Source organism: Eschscholzia californica, unplaced genomic scaffold, assembly GCF_041429995.1.
Source record: "Eschscholzia californica isolate CP2 unplaced genomic scaffold, dmEscCali1.0.p SCAF_3, whole genome shotgun sequence".
In the NCBI taxonomy this organism is placed as follows: domain Eukaryota; kingdom Viridiplantae; phylum Streptophyta; class Magnoliopsida; order Ranunculales; family Papaveraceae; genus Eschscholzia; species Eschscholzia californica.
This window is the reverse complement of record NW_028238420.1, coordinates 6,576,013-6,595,646: the sequence shown is the minus strand read 5'-3', so window position 1 is coordinate 6,595,646 and position 19,634 is coordinate 6,576,013. Positions and strand designations below refer to the sequence as shown.

Sequence of the window (19,634 nt, the reverse complement as noted above, 5' to 3'; positions counted from 1 at the left end):
TAATATTTACCAAGAGCTCTCTCTTTACCATCTCTCTTCCTCTCTCCCTATCTCGGCCCTATCTCTCTCTAAGCTATATCTCTCTCCTCACGGTATCACTCGTGGGTTGTGATCTTCACAATTATCCTGTGGTGCCTGATAGTGGATCTGGAGAGGTTACGGTGTGAAGGGTTTGTCCTTCCACGTTTCATATAGCTTTTGACGACGTGGTTCTAATCAAGTGGCACATATGTATGCCGCTAACATGTTTCCCCCCAACCGTGAACTTTCGCGGTTTAACCCTTAGGCAGTTAACTTTGTGACAAATTAATCCTTCGCACGCTTGGCGAGTGTGTGCCTGTAACCGAACAATTTGTCATTTAATAATAGTTGTGTTTTACTCAAAAGAATTAAAAAAAATAATCACATTTTTAGATCTTAAAATTTTGGTTTTGTCTTTGACCATAATGACAAAGAATTCTCTTATTTATGACTTAAACTATTTATTGTATAGCAAACACATAAGACCCGTATAAGGTGAACGTAGTTATATTACTCAGTCTACTCCCAAGATAAATATAATATTAATTAGTATTTAGTTCCCCAACATTAATATTTGTGCCAAATTTATATAACAAATGACATAGGTTTTTTTGTCATGTCATAATTTGCATCTATAAATCTCCGACAATCAATTATCATCTGTAAATCTTAACTATTGTCTTAAAAACATTTAATCTATCTCACCATATGTATAGAAGAAAATCTTGGGTGAAAGAGAATAATATAGTGAAAAATTATGAGAGATTGACTTTTTTCACCACCTCAAACTACCCTTCAATTTTTTTACCCTTACTTTATCAAAAAATAAGAAACATGTTAAATTCAAAATAGTTGAAATAAGGATATTATTTTGATTTGTGAAGTCGGAGCAAGTACCCACTTTCTTAAATTTCTCCATTAACCGATCTCTTCTTCTGCCTCTAATAAAAATCGTATCATTCTCTAAATTCTACACATATTTTTATTTCAATATTTTATTTAATTATGATTTCATTTTTACTCGCGTATCATGTTTATAAAACAATTTGTACCTTACAGGCACGGGCTATACCCTAGTATATAATATGACTAGATAATTAATCTACTGAGACGAACAATCAACTCGAGGGTTGTTAAGTCTTATATGACATCGTTAACAAAATGAGTGGTCATCTCGATACACCACTACTACACGTTGTCATTTAAATTCATTATATTGACCATGAATACCATTTCCGAAAAAATAGAGTAAGTATGGCATCTAAAAACGGATGTGGAGCATAAATGTTGTGTTGGTGTGCTTATAGGAACCTCTTTAAATTGCTGGAGGGGCCTCCCGCGAGGATTGACTACTGTCATTTCCATGGTCAAGCCCGACATCTATAGGCGCATCTCTTTGATAAATTTCGGAAGCGCCTACGAAATTGTTTGACTCCTCGTACCACCTCTCAACCAATGCAGAAATTAATATCCGATCCAACTTCTGGTACGAGTATTTGGCAATGTGAGTCGGTCGGTGCTCTTAACCATTTCTTGAATAAAAGAGCGCTCCCATCAAAGTCCTAGGTCCGCCGACTAGTACCCCTTGCTGACTTTTCCAACATAGCATCTAACAACGGGGTTGGAGCGTAAATGTTGTGTAGGTGCGTTTATAGGCGCCTCTTTAAATTGTTGTAGGGGTCTCCCTGTAGGATTGACTACAGTCAATTCCATGGTCAAGCCCGACACCTATAGGCGCATCTCCTTGATATATTTTCGGGGCGCTTACGAAACTGTTTTTCTCCTCGTACCACCTCTCAACAAATGCGGAAATTAAAATCTGATCCAACTTCTGGTAGAGTATTTGGCAATGTGAGTCAGTTCGGTACTCTTAACCATTTCTTGAATAAAAGAGCCCTCTCGATCTTTCTTCTAATCATATATTTCTTGGATCAAAATAGTACAGTAAGAACAACAAAAGCGTGACTGCGTAGTATCAGCATCTGCTCTATCCTAGAAATAAAAAAAATAACATAACAAGAATATTTAATCACAAACTTAATTCACACCACACTTACCAGTTTAGTTCATATTTGGAATTTTATGTGTTTCTTGAATCCTTGCAACAAGGATCGATCAGACGAACCTTCTGAATAAGGGTCTGAAAGATCTGCAACTACAGGGTCTTGGCTTTCATCAACCGCCATTCGACTTTGACCTATACGAGCTTTCACGCTCTCGGTAGGATGCCCACGTTCAACTATTATAAAATAAGACACACTATTACAAAATATGACAACCTATTATGCCATAAAAAGTAAAATTGAAGGAAAGAAGAAATCTTGTTCAGTAATCAGATAGTTCACTGAAATTCAATCATGTAATATGGAGTCGCTCTTCCCTCTCTCTTCATCGATTCAAGGTGGGTTGCTCTTACCTACCCCATAGTGAGGATAAGTAAAGAATCTGGAATAGGAATGGTCCAAATTTTGCCCCATCAATATGCGTTCAGCCCAAACTCGGACAGAAATGCGTTTTAGGTCCAAATGTCAGGGACAGCTAAGAGTTTTCTGTTTTTCAAAAAAATTATACCTGTTTTGCCCCTCCAATGGAAACACTCTTGTTTCCTGTTGTTTTCTGACGTGTTGTCAGCGTGATGGAGAGGGAGCATTTAATTCCCAGGCTGGATTTGACGTTAATTAAATCCCCAAATCTCTCAAAATCTTTATAAATATCTCTAAATCCCACAAAATACTCTGTTTCCTTTGTTTCTCTCTCTAAAACCTTCTCAAAACCGAAGATTCTTCCCTATTTCGTTCAAATTTTGAAAATTTTAGATAAAGTTTTGGCGAAAATTAAGCCTCCCGCCCAAATTTGTGAAAGATTTCATCTAAAGTAATTAAGCCTCCTGCCAGATTTTTGAAAATTAAGCATCCCTCCCTCTCTCTCTAAAAATTCTCCCCCTCTCTGTCTAAACTAATCTTAGGAAGTTGATTATCTTCTTCCTCTCTCTCTTTCTAAAATTTTATTAACTTCTAATATCTCTCTCTTTTTAGAAAAACAGAGGAAGAAGATATGTAAATTTTCTGTAAATTTTTTCTCTCTATATAAATATTTCGAAATCGATTATATTCTCACCTCTTATATTCTTGCCATCTCTATCTTTTTGAGAAAAAGAAAGTAGTAAGATTGGAGAGAGAAAATTCTGGAGAGAAAATATGAAAAAGGAATAAAATTTAGAGAGAGGGAAAATAGGAAAAATCTAAAGAGAAATTCGAAAAGTGTCTAGTACACAAGAATATCCCCAGTAAATTAAACAGTTTCTGGTAAACCAGAAAATTCCTAGCACAAAAGTGTCTAGTACACAAGAAATTCTTAGTAAATTAAACAGTTTCTGGTAAACCAGAAAATTCGCAGTACAAAAGTGTCTAGTACACAAGAAAATCCCCAGTAAATTAAACAGTTTCCGATAAACCAGAAAATTCGTATTACAAAGGTGTCTAGTGCACAAGCAAATTCCCAGTAAATTAAACAGTTTACTGTAAACCAGAAAATTCCTAGCACAAAAGTGTCTATTCTTTGTGAAAATGCCCAGTAAATTAAACAGTTTCCGGTAAACCAGAAATTTTCCAACACAAAAATGTCTAGTACACAAAAGAAATTTCCAGTAAATTAAACAATTTCCGGTATACAAGAAAATTCTCACTACAAAAGTGTTTACTAGATAACCAAGAAAAATCGAAATTAGTTAGAAATTGGTTAAAATTTGAGAGAAATTAGGAATTGGTTGAATTAATAAATATGAAAAGTTGGAGTTAAAAATAGAAATTTGAACCAATCTGGAAAAATTCGAAATTTGAACCAATCTGAAAAAATTCGAAATTTGAGATAAGAAACAAATCAGCGAAAAAAAAAGAAAGAATTTTGAAACAATTGGAGAGAGAAATTTAAAGAGAAATATTTGTTGAGATTGGAGAGAGAATTTTAAAGGGTTAATTCCGTTTTGGCCCCCGATTTGTGACCAACTGGCCGTTTTGGCCCCCAATTGTGTCCGGCAGTTCGTTTTGGCCCCAATTTCCTGTTTGGCCCCAACATATTCTTGTAAGCTTCTCCATTCTACCCTTATGGCAATTTTGTAAATTAAATGTATTTTCTTTCTCTTTGTCCACCTCACTAAGCAATTGCCACGTCATATTCGTCCACATAAGGTCGCCGAAAAATGTCGCCGGCGACATCATTTCCGGCGACCACCATTTTTTTTTTTTTTTTTTTTTTTTTAACTTCTTCTCCAACCATCTCCTTCTTCTTCTCCAACCTAACAGAGAGAGAAGAGGGGGAGAGAGAGAGAAGAGGGGAAGAGAGAGAAGAAGAAGGAGAGAGAGAGAGAAGAGGAAGGAGAGAGAGAGAAGAAGAAGGAAGGAGATGGTTGGAGAAGAAGAAGGAGATGGTTGGAGAAGAAGAAGTTAAAAAAAAAAAAAAAAAATGGTGGTCGCCGGAAATGATGTCGCTGGCGACATTTTCCGGCGACCTTATGTGGACGAATATGACGTGGCAATTGCTTAGTGAGGTGGACAAAGAGAAAGAAAATACATTTAATTTACAAAATTACCATAAGGGTAGAATGGAGAAGCTTACAAAAATATGTTGGGGCCAAACAGGAAATTGGGGCCAAAACGAACTGCCGGACACAATTGGGGGCCAAAACGGCCAGTTGGTCACAAATCGGGGGCCAAAACGGGATTAACCCAATTTTAAAAGGAGAAGAAGTTGTTGAGATTGGAGATAGAATAGGAATTGGAGAGAGAAAAAGTCCTAAATTTATTAGAAATTGGTTAAATTAGGAGAGAAATTAGGATTTAGTTAAATAAGTAAAGAGAAATAAATCTGGAAAGAGAATTAGAGAGAGAAAGTAAAAGAGTAGAGAGAGAAAACGCGGAGTGGAGAATCCCGTGATTTTTCAGAGTGGCAATTCCGTAAATTTCTGGGTGGCAACTTCCGTAAATTTGATGGAAAACCGAGGGGTTCACGGTAATTTCCAGTGTGTGTCTGACCCTTTGGACTGGGTTTGCATATTTACCCAGTAATGGACTGGGTTTATATTTTGGGCCCAGTTTTGGGCCCAACGCTCATTCCCTCTTTCTGGAATTCATCTCTAGTTTCCAAGAATTTTGAAATTACTATTAGCTTAAGAAGGAACTTGGATTCTTATAAACCAATTGGTGAAGTTGTTTCCGAATTCAGAGGGTTTTATACATAGGCTTGTTGAGGCATTAATTTCTGGGTTTTCAATTGTGAGTATTACTACTGCTTCCAAAACTATTTTTGAGTTGGAATTTAGCACCAAAAGAAATTGGTTAATCTGGGTGTATTTGGCCTCTTGTTATGGTGTTCGATTTGAAGATAACTCTGAATAAATAGAAGCATATGCAAAGGCTTTGTATTCTCCAATGCAATTTGCAAGTAATCCTAAGATTTTTTCCAAAAGGAAGAAATAGGGATAGTTGCCAGAATTCAGCTTCTTGATCCTTCAATCCAAAATTTGGTTGGTTTTGCATTAGTGGTGTTGAGTTTCTTAGAGAGAGAAAATAGTCAGTTGTGTCGAGAGAGAGAGAGAGAGGGTAGAGTCATTTGAGGGAGAGTTTTTCTCTTATGATCCGGACCGTTGGAAGAATCAACGGTCTTGATCTTCTTGGGGTGGAGAGACTGGAGTCAAAATACGCTTGAACCATGGACTGAAGTGCGAAGTTTCTAAACGCTTCAACCAACCTACGTGAATTGTGAAACCCGCCATGTAACCTCATTGGGTAGCTTTTGTGTAGGTTTGAGGTTTCGCCCCAAATAGCATTTCTGATTTCATATAGTATTTTGCGTGTGTGATCTCCCATTTTAGCTAGCACATCTTCATGTCGGTTTCTTGATCGAGAGATATAGGCGAATCGAGTGCAGTTGAATTGCGTTCTAAGCTGTTGAATTTGCTTGATGTGGGAAATGGTTTGCCATTGAATGGTCGTCTTCATGTTGTTTAAGCAGTGAATGATATTTTGATTGTCGCTTTCAATGTAAATGAACTTATAGTTCTATTCTAAAGCCCATTTGATCCCTTCTATTATTGCTTTCGCTTCACTTTCTTCGCTTGTGCTAGCTTTGAGATTGACTGTTTTAGCTGTAATGAAGTTAGCGTTAGGATCATGAATGATTGTTTGTATTCCAATCTTCTCTTTATTGTTTGTGAAAAATGCATTAATTTTAACTTTAACGAACGGGTAAACTGCGGGTGCCCACTTACATTGTTTTCTAGTAATTTTGGTTGAAATTTGAATAGTCCTTAATTTGGAGAATGCTTGAATTTGTTCGATGGCTCGTTTGGGTGAGTAAATTGAACATTGAAAGCATCGACCGCATCGAACTTTCCAAATGAACCTTAAGATTGTAACATAATGGGAGATCAATTTGTGATTATTTTGTTTTATCTCATCTTTCCATGAGATAATCCATTCTACAAGAGATGAAATAATAGTTAGACATAATATAAAAGTAGAATAAAATATTTTTGGCAAAGAAGCAATGTAATAGAGTCGGATCCATAGTTTATATACATAAGCAGGATGTGCATTCGTATTGGTTTCCGATATTTTACCTATGCGGCGTGACGAATTGGGAAGGCCCCTGTGTCACATTTCGAGAAGAAAAGTTTTATTCGTGGGATGTGCATTCCTATTGGTTTCCAATCCACTTCACTGGTGTTGTTGGTATAGTCAATAGTGGTACTAGACTTCTATTTTTTCAAGCCTAAAAAGGAATTCCTATTTCTATTAGTAAACTTCCTTATTTATCATTATAAAAGGGAATGCAAGAGAAGAGATTATACACAACAACTTCCAGAACAAAGAGAAGTCAGATAAAGAGAGATTTCTGAAGTGGTTATTTCAAGAGAGATTGAAAGAGAAGAATATTGAATTGAAGAAAGAAGATTAATAATCTTGTGAAGCAATTTAGTTTGTGGTTATCTTCTTCAACCTTCAGTAATCTAGGATTTATTCAAATCATAAGGAGTAAGAGATTTTTATTTCTTTGTTTCTTTGTTTCTTTGTTCAGTTTATCCACCATAGTTTTGGTGAAGAGTTGTTATCCAAGAGTGTTTCTACACATCTTGAAGAATTGGTTTATCCACCATAGGTTTGGTGAAGAATTGTGTAACCCATTATTTAATCATAGTGGAAGATTTCTGGACTAGGTCCCGTGGTTTTTTACCTTCTAGTTTGGAGGGGTTTTTTTGCCACGTTAAATAATCTTTGTGTCTCTGCTTTTACATTCACATCGTTTATCTTCATATTCTTGAACAAGTTAATTACGTTATTTTTCCTAACAAGTGGTATCAGAGCTAAGGTTGGATTTATTGTTCAGAAATATGGAAGTGAATACTAATCGAATGATTAGTTTAGATGGAGAAAACTACTTGATGTGGAAAGCAAAAATGGAAGATTTGTTATACTGCAAAGACCTAGCTGCACCCATTGAAAATCACGGTACAAAACCGATGAAGATAGATGAATAAGACTGGAAGGTATTAGATCGTAAGGTTGTTGGATTTATTCGACAATAAGAAGAATTATATGATCAGAAGACAGCTGCCAAAAAGGCTTAGTTGTTCAAAAAGCTAGCAAAATTACAATATAAAAAAGGAACCTCAATTGCTCAACACTTGAATGAGATGAAAAGTCTAGTAAATCAGCTTTCTGCAATGAAGTTAGTTTTGGATGATGAGTTGCAGGCCTTACTTCTTCTAAATTCTTTACCAGATAGTTGGGAGACATTGGTGGTGTCTCTTAGCAATTCTGCTCCTGATGGCATAATGCGTATGAATCACGTAACAGGTAGTTTGTTGAATGAAGAAACAAGAAGGAAATCATCGTCAGACGAGTCTCATTCAGAGGCACTTGTTACAGAAAGACGGGGGAGAGGTAAAAGTAGAAAACCTCATAACCGTGATAAGTCAAGGGGGAGATCAAAACCAAAGAAAGAAGTTAGATGTTTTGGTTGTGGAAAAATGAGTCATTACAAGAGTGATTGCAGAAAACCAAAGAAGGAAAATAAAAAGGATGATGAAAAACAAGATAATGTTGCGGCAGTTGCCTCAGGTGATGACATTATCTTACTCTCAGGTTGTGGAGACACTTGGTTAAGTATGGCTGAGTCAGAACCAGAAACAACATGGTTGGTTGACTCAGGTGCTTCGTATCATGCTATTCCATGTAAGGAATTCTTCAACTCTTACAGAACTGGTGACCTTGGCAAAGTCAGGATGGGAAACTTAGGTTTCTCAAAAATCATAGGAATTGGAGAAGTGAAAATTGAGACGAGCACAGGGAGTACATTGATTCTGAAGAATGTGAGGCATATACCAGATCTTCGATATAACCTAATCTCTACCGGAGTATTAGATGATGAAGGGTATCACAGTCACTTTGGTGATGAAAAGTGGAAGCTCACAAAAGGGTCAATGGTGATAGCAAGGGGGAAGAAGTGTTGTACTTTATACAGGACTCAAGTAAAACTGTGTAAGGGAGAATTGAATGCAGTTGAAAAAAAAATTCTTCCACTGATCTTTGGCATAAAAGACTCGGGCACATGAGCGAGAAGGGACTTTAAATCCTTGCTAAACGACAAGACTTACCGAACATGAAAGATATAAATTTAAACAGTACTTGCTCTCATTGTTTAGTAGGAAAGCAACACAGAGTTTCCTTTCAAAGGAATGCATCTGAAAGAAAATCCAGTGTTTTGGAGCTCGTTTATTCTGACGTTTGTGGACCTTTAAAAGTCAAAACACTTGGTGGTGCTTTGTATTTCGTTACTTTTATAGATGATGCTTCCAGGAAAGTTTGGGCATATGCCATAAAGACCAAAGATGCTTCCAGGACTCCTAGTTGGAATAGGATTTCCCTTATTCCTTGTTTGGGGAAAAAATAGAAACTTCTATTTTTTCAAGCCTAAAAAGGAATTCCTAATTCTATTGGTAAACCTCCTTATTTATCATTATAAAAGGGAATGAAAGGGAAGAGATTATACACAACAACTTCCAGAACAAAGAGAAGTCAGAGAAAGAGAGATTTCTGAAGTGGTTCTTTCAAGAGAGATTGAAAGAGAAGAATATTGGTTTGAAGAAAAGAAGATTATTAATCTTGTGAAGCAATTTAGTTTGTGGTTATCTTCTTCAACCTTTAGTAACTTAGGATTTGAACAAATCCTAAGGAGTAAGAGATTTTTATTTCTTTGTTTCTTTGTTCAGTTTATCCACCATAGTTTTGGTGAAAAGTTGTTATCCAAGAGTGTTTCTACACATCTTGAAGAATTGGTTTATCCACCATAAGTTTGGTGAAGAATTGTGTAACCCATTATTTAATCATAGTGGAATATTCTGGACTAGGTCCCGTGATTTTTTACCTTCTAGTTTGGAGGGGTTTTTTTGCCACGTTAAATAATCTTTGTGTCTCTGATTTTACATTCACATCGTTTATCTTCATATTCCTGAACAAGTTAATTAGGTTATTTTTCCTAACAAAATGAAATCTAGAATGCACATTTACACGATCCTACATATATAGATATGTATATCGGAATAAGTGAATGATAACTTCCTCACTTGAATTTAAAAAATATATATACAATAATAGTCTAATAAGATGGACCTAGACAAAGCAACTCCTAGTTAAATTCACAATTATGTGATAATTAGATAGGATACATAAGTTAAAATAGCCGACGCGATAATTTAACGTGATTCAATCGAAGATCTTCCTGCATAACTCGACTTACATCCAAGAAAAACAATTAACAGACTTATTAATAATCACCACAATTGTCAGATTAATTCGTTACACTGGTCAGACATGTCAGGATGAATGAAACTCTAGGACGCAACTCATATTCATAGAGTGACTTATGGTATCCCAGCTTCTTAATTTTTTTTTAATCGAAACTAGAAAAGTAGATAATATCTATATCTATATCTATATAATAAAACAGAAGGGAAAAATTGACGGGGAGAAACATCTAGACGCCCATTCCAAAATTTAAAAGATAGTACTTCTTAGAAATTAAATAACTTATTTAAAAAAAATAACTGTATCCTTCTTAGAAATAAAATAACTAATTTAAGAATAAAGGAAATAAAAGATATTGCAAGGGTTAAAAAAAAAATTGAAATCTTTCTCTCTCTCAATAAAATAACTAATTTCAGAAAAAAGAAAAGATAAGAAAATATGCAATAACCAGAATACCAAATAATTAGAGTATCCATAATATAACAATAATAAATATAGAAAATCATTAAATTTGATTGATAAAAATGTTCGTGCCCAATGACACGTGATATACCCTAGTAATAAAACTGAAGGGAAAAATACTGACTGGACAAACATCTTTTCTAAATAAAGGACAAACAACCTTGTTTAATGAAGGATATTTTCTAAAAGCCCTTCCCAGATTTAAAAGACAGTACTTCTTAGAAATAAAATAACTTATTTAAAAAAAATGATTGTATCCTTCTTAGAAATGAAATAACTAATTTAAGAAAAATAAAATAAAAGATATTACAAGGATAAAAATAATAATTAAAATCTCTCTCTCAATAAGATAACTAATATAAGGAAAAAAAAGGAAAGAAAAAAAATAAACAATAACTAGAATACCAAATAATTTAGGTATCCACAATATAGCAATAATAAACATGGAAAATCGCCAACAACCCTTGGTTGGAGTGGTAAGAGGTATAATCTTCCACCTTAGAGGTCAAGGGTTCAAGGCACACGCTGAACAATTAAAAAAAAAACAACAACATGGAAAATCATTAAATTTAGTTGATACAACTGTTCGCGCCCTAGGACACGGGATATAGCTTAGTACTAAAATAGAAGGGATAAACATTTTTCTTTTTAATGTAGGATATTGTCTAGAAGCCCTCCCCAAATTTATAAGTATAGTCCTTCTTAGAAATAAAATAATTCATTTAAAAACAAAAATTGTGTATTTCTTAGAAACAAAATAACTAATTTAAGGAAAAAAATAAAATAAAAGATATTGTAAGGGTCAAATAAAAGGAAATTGAAATCTCTCTCTCAATAAAAATGTGTTCTTCTTATAAATAAAATAATAATTTATAAGAAATGAAACAAACGAAATTGCAAGAGTTAAAAAAAGTAATATGAAATCTGTCTCTTAGTAACATAACTAATATACCCTACTAATTAATTATAATTACAAGAAATATATTAAATGCAGGAAACCAGATTACCTGGATCTTCATACTCTGAATATCTTGTTAACCCTAGGATCTTCGTCTTCTTGATCAGTCACCTATCTTGTTGCTCCCCTATAAAAAGCTCTATAACCATTGTATTAGAGAGCAAAAATGAGTTCATCTAGTTATTCAAACGGCCTTCTATTACTCACTTTATTCCTCCTTTCAGCTACATGGATTACTACTAGTGCATCACAATCACTCCAAAACAAATTTCTTCAGTGTATGTATATCAACTCTCCAACCTTTAATAATACCTCAATAACCAAAATTCACACCCCAAACACATCTTCATATTCATCTCTCTTAAGTTCTTATCATAAAACTCTCAGGTATGAATCCACAAGAACACCCAAACCTCAATTCATTGTTACTCCATTCAGTGAATCAGAGATCAGAGCAACTGTGGTCTGTAGTAGAAAAAATAGCTTACAAATCAGAGTAAGAAGTGGAGGGCATGATTATGAAGGACTCTCTTCAATCTCGGCTGTCCCGTTCGTTATCGTTGATCTTGTAAATTTTCGATCAATCACAGTTGATGTTAAAGATGGAAGTGCGTGGGTCCAGGCTGGTGCTACTCTCGGCGAGCTTTACTATAGAATTGCTGAGAAGAGTAAAACACTTGGGTTCCCTGCAGGGAATTGTCCTACAGTTGGTGTTGGTGGTCAATTCAGTGGAGGTGGGGTTGGGTTTTTGCTAAGAAAATATGGTGTTTTATTAAGGGCCATGCACACCATGCACGTTGGACCATGAAGGGCCATGCACGACGGACCCATGAAGACCCGAGACAGCACACAGCCGAGACCCACATCTCCTCCATTCCACTTTCCCGCCAAGAAGATCATGAAGATCTTTATTTGAATTTAACCAATTTGTTAGGATTGTATATATCTCTTTCTCCATGTATATCTCTTTAGTTGTTTGTTGATAAACCCTAATATGTAACCTATATATACCCCATTACACTTAATGGAAAATACAACAACAGAGAACAAGTTCTCTCATATGGTCTCTTAGCTTTTATTTACATTCATAGTTTTAGTTTCATTAGCTAAGTTATCTAGGTCTCAATATCAGTAAGAGTTCATACTCTTCACATGGTATCAGAGCCTTGTTTATCATTTAGTTCTTTGTTTTTCAATTTTTTCGATTAAGCATCCTTCTCGGTTTTCTCTTTTCTGTTTTGGTTAATATCTCTCTCGGTTTTACTACATGGCCGAACCAATTGAAGCTTCATCCGAGTACACCCCATCTTCTCCACCACTCAACTCTCCATTATTCGATGTCCATCATTCGGACTCACCCACGACCGTCCTCATCACTCCTCTTTTATCGGGGGACAACTACTCTTCTTGGTCGAGAGCCATGAAAATGGCCCTCCGAGCCAAGAACAAGCTCGGTTTTGTTGATGGTTCGATCTCGAAACCAACCAACCCGGCTGATCTTCATTCGTGGGAGAGGTGCAATGACCTTGTTGGCAGTTGGATCCTTAACTCGGTTGCACCCGATATCCGACCTTCGATCCTATATGATGACAATGCGGCTGACATTTGGCGTAACCTTCACGATAGGTACTTCCAAACGAATGCTCCTAAGGTCTATCAATTGAAAAGAGCTATATCAACTCTCAAGCAAGATGGTTTAGATGTGTCTTCTTATTTCACCAATCTTAAGTCTCTCCAAGACGAGCTTCAATCGCTCATGGCCGTTGATCCTTGCATTTGTGGACACGGAAAATTGCTTCTTGATCGCACCAATCAGGAACGTGCTATGGAGTTCCTTCAAGGTCTCCATGATCGCTTCTCGGCAATCCGAAGTCAAATCCTTTTAATGGATCCGTTTCCTTCGATTTTGCGCATTCACTCTCTTGTTAAACAAGAAGAGGTGCAACAAAGCATCATGGCTACTACAAATGTTGGAACCGAGGCTGCCGCTCTAGCTGTTCGACAATCTGACCATTCTCGGTCAGACTACTATCGGCCAGACCACTCTCGGTCAGACATGGCTGACCGTCCACGTCCAAAAAGGCAGCGCCCTTATTGTGATCATTGTAAGGTCCTTGGTCACGTAAAGGCCACTTGCTATCAGTTACATGGGTACCCACCAAATCATGGCTCTCAAGCCCGTTCACGTCCAAGAACAGCCCCCCTTGCCGCTTCTCTATCGGCACCCACAGAGGATGTGGGGGTGCCTCCAGCAGCCACATCGCTGACCCAGCAGCAATACCAGGGCCTTATCAACCTCCTGGACCAACAAGAAAAGAATTCTGCAGGCACCTCTGTCCCAATAGCTAACACCATGGATCCCTCGTCTCATTTAACAGGTATACGGTCAAACTCACCACCATGGGTCATTGATTCGGGAGCGGCAAAACACATATGCTGCTCCCTCTCTCGTTTTTCAACATTTACCGTCGCTCCGCCAAATTATTTCGTTAAATTACCCGATGGATCTCGTATTCGGGTTCGACATATTGGTTCCGTATTCTTTAACACTAATTTTTCACTTCATGATGTATTACATATTCCTGATTTTAGGATTAACTTAATATCAATTTCCGTCATTACTAAATCTCTTGCTTGTTTAGTAACTTTTAGTTCTCATTCTTGTGTCTTTCAGGACCCCATCACGAACAAGACGATTGGACTTGGTGATCTTCACGATGGCCTCTACTTCTATCGCACGGACCCGAGCATTTGTTTTTCTGTTTCTTCTAGTCTTAGGTCGAATAAAGATGTATTTAGTTTATGGCATTGGCGCTTAGGCCATCCGTCCATCTCTCGTTTTAAATATTTTACATCTATTGTTCCTTGTTTAAAGTTTATTTCAATTAATAAAACACCGTGCGATGTGTGTCCTTTATCCAAACAAACGAGATTACCGTTTTCATCTAGTTCTTCTGTTTCATCTAAACCCTTTCAACTTATCCACGCCGACCTGTGGGGACCCTTTTCCATACCATCTCACTCCGGATGTCGCTACTTTCTCACTTTAGTAGACGACTACTCACGTTGTACATGGATATTCTTACTATCTAACAAATCAGATACCAAAACTTTTATAATGAATTTTTCTAAATTTGTAACCACTCAATTTCACACACAAATTTCTCAAATAAACTCCGGAGATGGTACTATTCCGGTACCACAAATTCAAACTTTTCGTTCCGATAATGGAACGGAATTTTTAAATCATGAACTTCAACTTTGGTTTCAATCCCAAGGCATCGTTCACCAAACAAGTTGCCCATACACTCCTCAACAAAACGGAATTGTTGAGAGGAAACATCGGCACATACTAGAAGTGGCTCGTTCTCTTCGGATTCAAGCACGTTTACCCATTTCTTTTTTGGGGAGAATGTGTCCTCACTGCAGTTTATTTAATTAATAAACTGCCAACACCTCTTTTACGTGGTCTTTCTCCCCACCAAAAATTATTAGGTTCACAACCGGACCTCTCCCATTTACGGGTGTTCGGTTGCATTTGTTACGTCCGTCGACCACCATCACACATCAAGACTAAACTTGATTCACGAGCCTCGATGGGAATTTTTGTTGGTTACCCTCCCAATCAAAAGGGTTATCGTATTTATGACATTTCTTCTCGAAAGATCATCGTCTCTCGTGATGTTTCATTTCATGAGAATCGATTTATCACAAATTCATCCACCATTACTCCACATGAGTCTCGTTGTCATCCATTCGTCTCCATTCCGGACAATGGTTCCTTTGATTTTCGTCCAACATTAAAAGAATCATCTTCTGATTTCTCTGCAGGCACCCCAGCCGAACCAGCTTCTGGATCTTCTGTAGGCACTCCAGCCGAACCACATCTCGGTTCTTCTGCAGGCACCTCAGCCGAGCACACAGCCGAGACATCTCCTCATCTTTCTGTGGGCGCTCACGTTAGTCCAACAGGCTCTCCATCTCTCCCGCCGAACTCAGTCACGAGTTCTATCGGCACCCCTTCCGCAAATAAATCTGTGAGCACTCCTTCTTCAATGAGCCTGGAAAATATAACGCCACACACTCGACCTCAACGCATTACACGACCACCAGCTCACTTCAAAGACTTCATTTGTAATAATACCAATATTTCATCTCCCTCCGTTCCCTATCCTCTTACAAACTATTTCTCCATCAATGCTTTTTCACCACCTCATCGTATTTTTTTAAACTCTATTTTATCTACATCTGAACCTACTTCGTACTCTCAGGCAGTCAAATCTCCACATTGGCGAGATGCTATGTCAAAAGAACTTCTAGCTCTAGAATCCAATAATACTTGGACGATTGTTGATCTACCACCTGGTAAACATCCCATTGGTTGCAAATGGGTGTTCAAAACAAAATTTCGATCTGATGGATCCATTGAGCGTTACAAAGCACGTCTAGTTGCAAAAGGATATACTCAGATCGAGGGCCTTGATTTTCATGACACTTTTGCACCAGTTGCAAAACTAGTCACAGTCAGAGTTCTTTTATCTCTCGCTGCCATCAAAGGATGGTCTCTCCACCAGTTGGACGTCAATAATGCTTTTCTTCAAGGTGATCTTGACGAAGAAGTTTTTATGAAACTTCCCCCTGGTTTTTCTGCAAAAGGGGAACCTAAAGTTTGTCGACTTCAAAAATCATTATATGGTCTCAAACAGGCCTCGCGCCAATGGTTTTCTAAATTCTCATCTGTCCTTCTTCATAAAGGTTTCAAACAGTCCCTCTCTGACTACTCCCTGTTTACACATCATTCTCCTTCAGCTTCCCTCTATGTCCTTGTCTATGTGGACGACATTATCATTACAGGAACTAATGATGATGACATATCCAAACTCAAGCTATTTCTTGATCAAACCTTTTCCCTTAAGGATCTAGGACGTCTCCAATACTTTCTTGGTATTGAAGTATCACGTTCCTCAAAGGGTATTTTTTTATGCCAAAGAAAGTATGCCCTAGACATCATTATGGACTCTGGTCTATCTGCCTGTCGTCCTTCTTCTTTTCCGATGGAACAGAAACTTCGCCTCAGTCCGACAGATGGAACACCACTACCTGATCCGACAATATATCGTCGTTTGATTGGTCGCCTACTCTATCTTACTGTTACCCGTCCTGACATAAGTTTTGCGGTCAACAATCTCAGTCAGTTCCTCCAAACTCCCACTTCTGTCCATTTAGACGCTGCTCATCGCATTCTCAGGTATCTCAAAGGATCCATTGGTCATGGCATTTTCCTTTCTGCAAATAGCTCTCTTCATATCTCAGGTTATTGCGACTCTGATTGGGCAGGTTGTCCCACCACCAGACGATCCACAACCGGTTATTTCACCATGCTTGGTTCCAGTCCTCTTTCTTGGAAATCAAAGAAACAGCACACTATTGCCAAATCTTCTGCTGAAGCAGAATATCGTGCCTTGGCAAACCTAACATGTGAACTTCAATGGTTGAAATATCTCCTTCGTGATCTAGGAATCAATCACTCATCTCCAATGTCAGTTTATTGTGACAATCAGGCTGCGCTACATATTGCCGACAATCCCGTTTTTCATGAAAGAACGAAACACATCGAGATCGATTGCCATTTTATTCGAGAAAAGATTAAGACGAAGGTTATCGCTCCCCGTTTCGTGTCAACTACCAACCAACTTGCAGATATCTTCACCAAACCTCTTGGTGCAGACACTTTTAAGACAACTCTTGGCAAGTTGGGCATCATCTCGATTTCTGCTCCAACTTGAGGGGGAGTATTAAGGGCCATGCACACCATGCACGTTGGACCATGAAGGGCCATGCACGACGGACCCATGAAGACCCGAGACAGCACACAGCCGAGACCCACATCTCCTCCATTCCACTTTCCCGCCAAGAAGATCATGAAGATCTTTATTTGAATTTAACCAATTTGTTAGGATTGTATATATCTCTTTCTCCATGTATATCTCTTTAGTTGTTTGTTGATAAACCCTAATATGTAACCTATATATACCCCATTACACTTAATGGAAAATACAACAACAGAGAACAAGTTCTCTCATATGGTCTCTTAGCTTTTATTTACATTCATAGTTTTAGTTTCATTAGCTAAGTTATCTAGGTCTCAATATCAGTAAGAGTTCATACTCTTCACATGTTTCTTCTGATAACATTCTTGATGCTACCTTGATTGACATTAAGGGCAGAACCCTAAAGCGAAACTTAATGGGAGAAAATCTGTTCTGGGCCATCAGAGGAGGTGGAGGTGCAAGTTTTGGAGTCATCCTGTCATGGAAAATCAAGTTGGTTTCAGTTCCTCCGAAAGTGACAGTATTTTCACCACAGCGAACTTTAGGCCAAGGAGCAACAAAACTTGTTCAAAAATGGCAAGCGATCTCGAGTCAGCTTCATGAGGATCTATTCATAAGAATTGTTAGTAATATTGTTTCAGATCAAAAAACAGGCAAGAAAACAGTGGCAGCTTCATTCAACTCTATGTATCTTGGAAGTACTCAAGACCTTCTCAAATTGATGGAGAAAAGCTTCCCTGAGTTGGGTTTAACGGCGACAGACTGCACTGAAATGAGTTGGATTCAGTCTGTTGTGTACTTCGCCACTTACCGGATGGATCAACCTTCGGAGATTCTACTCAACAGAACTAACTCAGACCCAAACTTCTACAAGGGAAAATCCGATTATATTGAGAAACCCATTCCTAAAGCTGGATGGGAAGGACTTTGGGAAAGAATGCTGATGGAAAATGATGTGTATGTGATCATAGATCCTTCCGGTGCGAAGATGGGACAGATTTCAGAGACCGAAATTGCATTTCCACATAGAAAAGGAACCTTGGTACAGTACCTTGTGAAGTGGAAAGAGGGAGGTTCAGAAGCATCAAAAAAGCATACAGAATGGATGAATAGTCTTTACAAGTACATGACTCCATATGTAACAAGTTCACCAAGAGCTGCTTATGTCAACTACAAAGATCTTGATTTGGGTAAGAATGAAGGTGCTAACACAACCTACCTACAAGCTAGTGCTTGGGGATACAAGTATTTCAAGAGTAATTTTAGAAGATTGGCTTTGGTTAAGAGACAATTTGATCCAGAAAACTACTTCAGAAATGAGCAGAGCATTCCCCCTCTTTAGCAAAATAAATAAAACAATGTTTAACTCATTCCGACCTTTCTTATTTTGCTGTAACAGCCGTAGATTTATCGTTGATGCAATTCACAAACTCTATATAAAAAATTTCAAAGAAATTAATCCATCTTTTAGCTAGCCTTTTTCTAATTCGAAATTTTTTCACTTCAGTATTTTCCAAAATCTTGACGTTAACTTCAGTCTTTTGTTTTAAAATTTGTTGAGCCGTGGTTCACTGATAGCAATGATGTGACTGTTAACTGCCGCAACGAAGCCCTCAACATTCTCTGCAGAAATTATGGATGGCAAGTGATGCAAGGGAAATGATAGAGTGCCCAGCTAGAATGCCCAGTAAAATGCCCAAATTTCCTCATGTAGAAACAAAAGCGGTCCCCACCGTAGTGAAACTTTGAAAAAACTTTGTCTTTTAGTGAATTCCACGTCAGCTGGGCACCCTTTTGGGCACCGAGCTGCGCACTCTAGCATGTCCCTATATACAAAAGGCGAACAACGTTAGTTAGGGATGTGTTAAGAGGCAAGGTTCAAACTGCCTCACGGACCCTAACAAATGCTAGCATCATGACATCCCTCACAGTCAACTTAGATTACAATAAGAGGTAGAAACGGTATTATCAAAAGTAAACAACTACCCACTGATTTTGTGACACATTATTCATCCCTCACACTTTAAATGTTGCTTATTTATCTATTCTACAACTACCCACTGAACCAACAACTTATAAAAAGGCAGCAAAGCATAGTGAATGGATTAAGGCCATGAATGAAGAATATCAAACATTACTTGATAATAAAACATGGTCTCTAGTACCTTATACTAGCAACATGAATGTCCTTGGGTGCAAGTGGGTGTTCAAGTTAAAGCAAAATAGTGATGGCACAATAGAAAGATATAAAGCCAGACTTGTGGAAAAGGGCTTCCATCAACAAGAAGGGGTAGATTATGAAGAAACCTTCCAGTTGTTAAAGCAAATACTATAAGGATGGTTCTCATTATAGCAATCACAAAATCATGCCATATAAAACAACTTGATGTATCAAATGCCTTTTTTACATGGGGTCTTAGATGAAGCTGTTTACATGATTCAGCCACCTGATTTTGTTCAATCAGGCAAAGAAAAGCTTGTTTGTCACTTACACAAGGCCTTATATGGCTTAAAACAGGCTCCAAGGGCCTGGTTCAAGATATTTGCAACTTTTTTATT

The 19,634-nt window shown here is 37.5% G+C and overlaps 1 protein-coding gene and 1 pseudogene across 1 annotated transcript; both read left to right on the top strand.

Annotated features, from left to right (window-relative positions):
- The first annotated feature begins 11,410 nt into the window (after positions 1 to 11,410).
- Positions 11,411 to 18,417, top strand: LOC147548026 (tetrahydroberberine oxidase pseudogene; annotated as a pseudogene).
- LOC147548027 (uncharacterized) lies at positions 12,558 to 14,166 on the top strand. The gene is made up of 2 exons (XM_086671215.1): positions 12,558 to 13,622; positions 13,919 to 14,166. Exons 1-2 carry the CDS (start codon positions 12,665 to 12,667, stop codon positions 13,951 to 13,953), a joined length of 993 nt encoding a protein of 330 aa, XP_086527341.1. The 5' UTR covers positions 12,558 to 12,664; the 3' UTR covers positions 13,954 to 14,166.
- Positions 18,418 to 19,634: the final 1,217 nt, after the last annotated feature.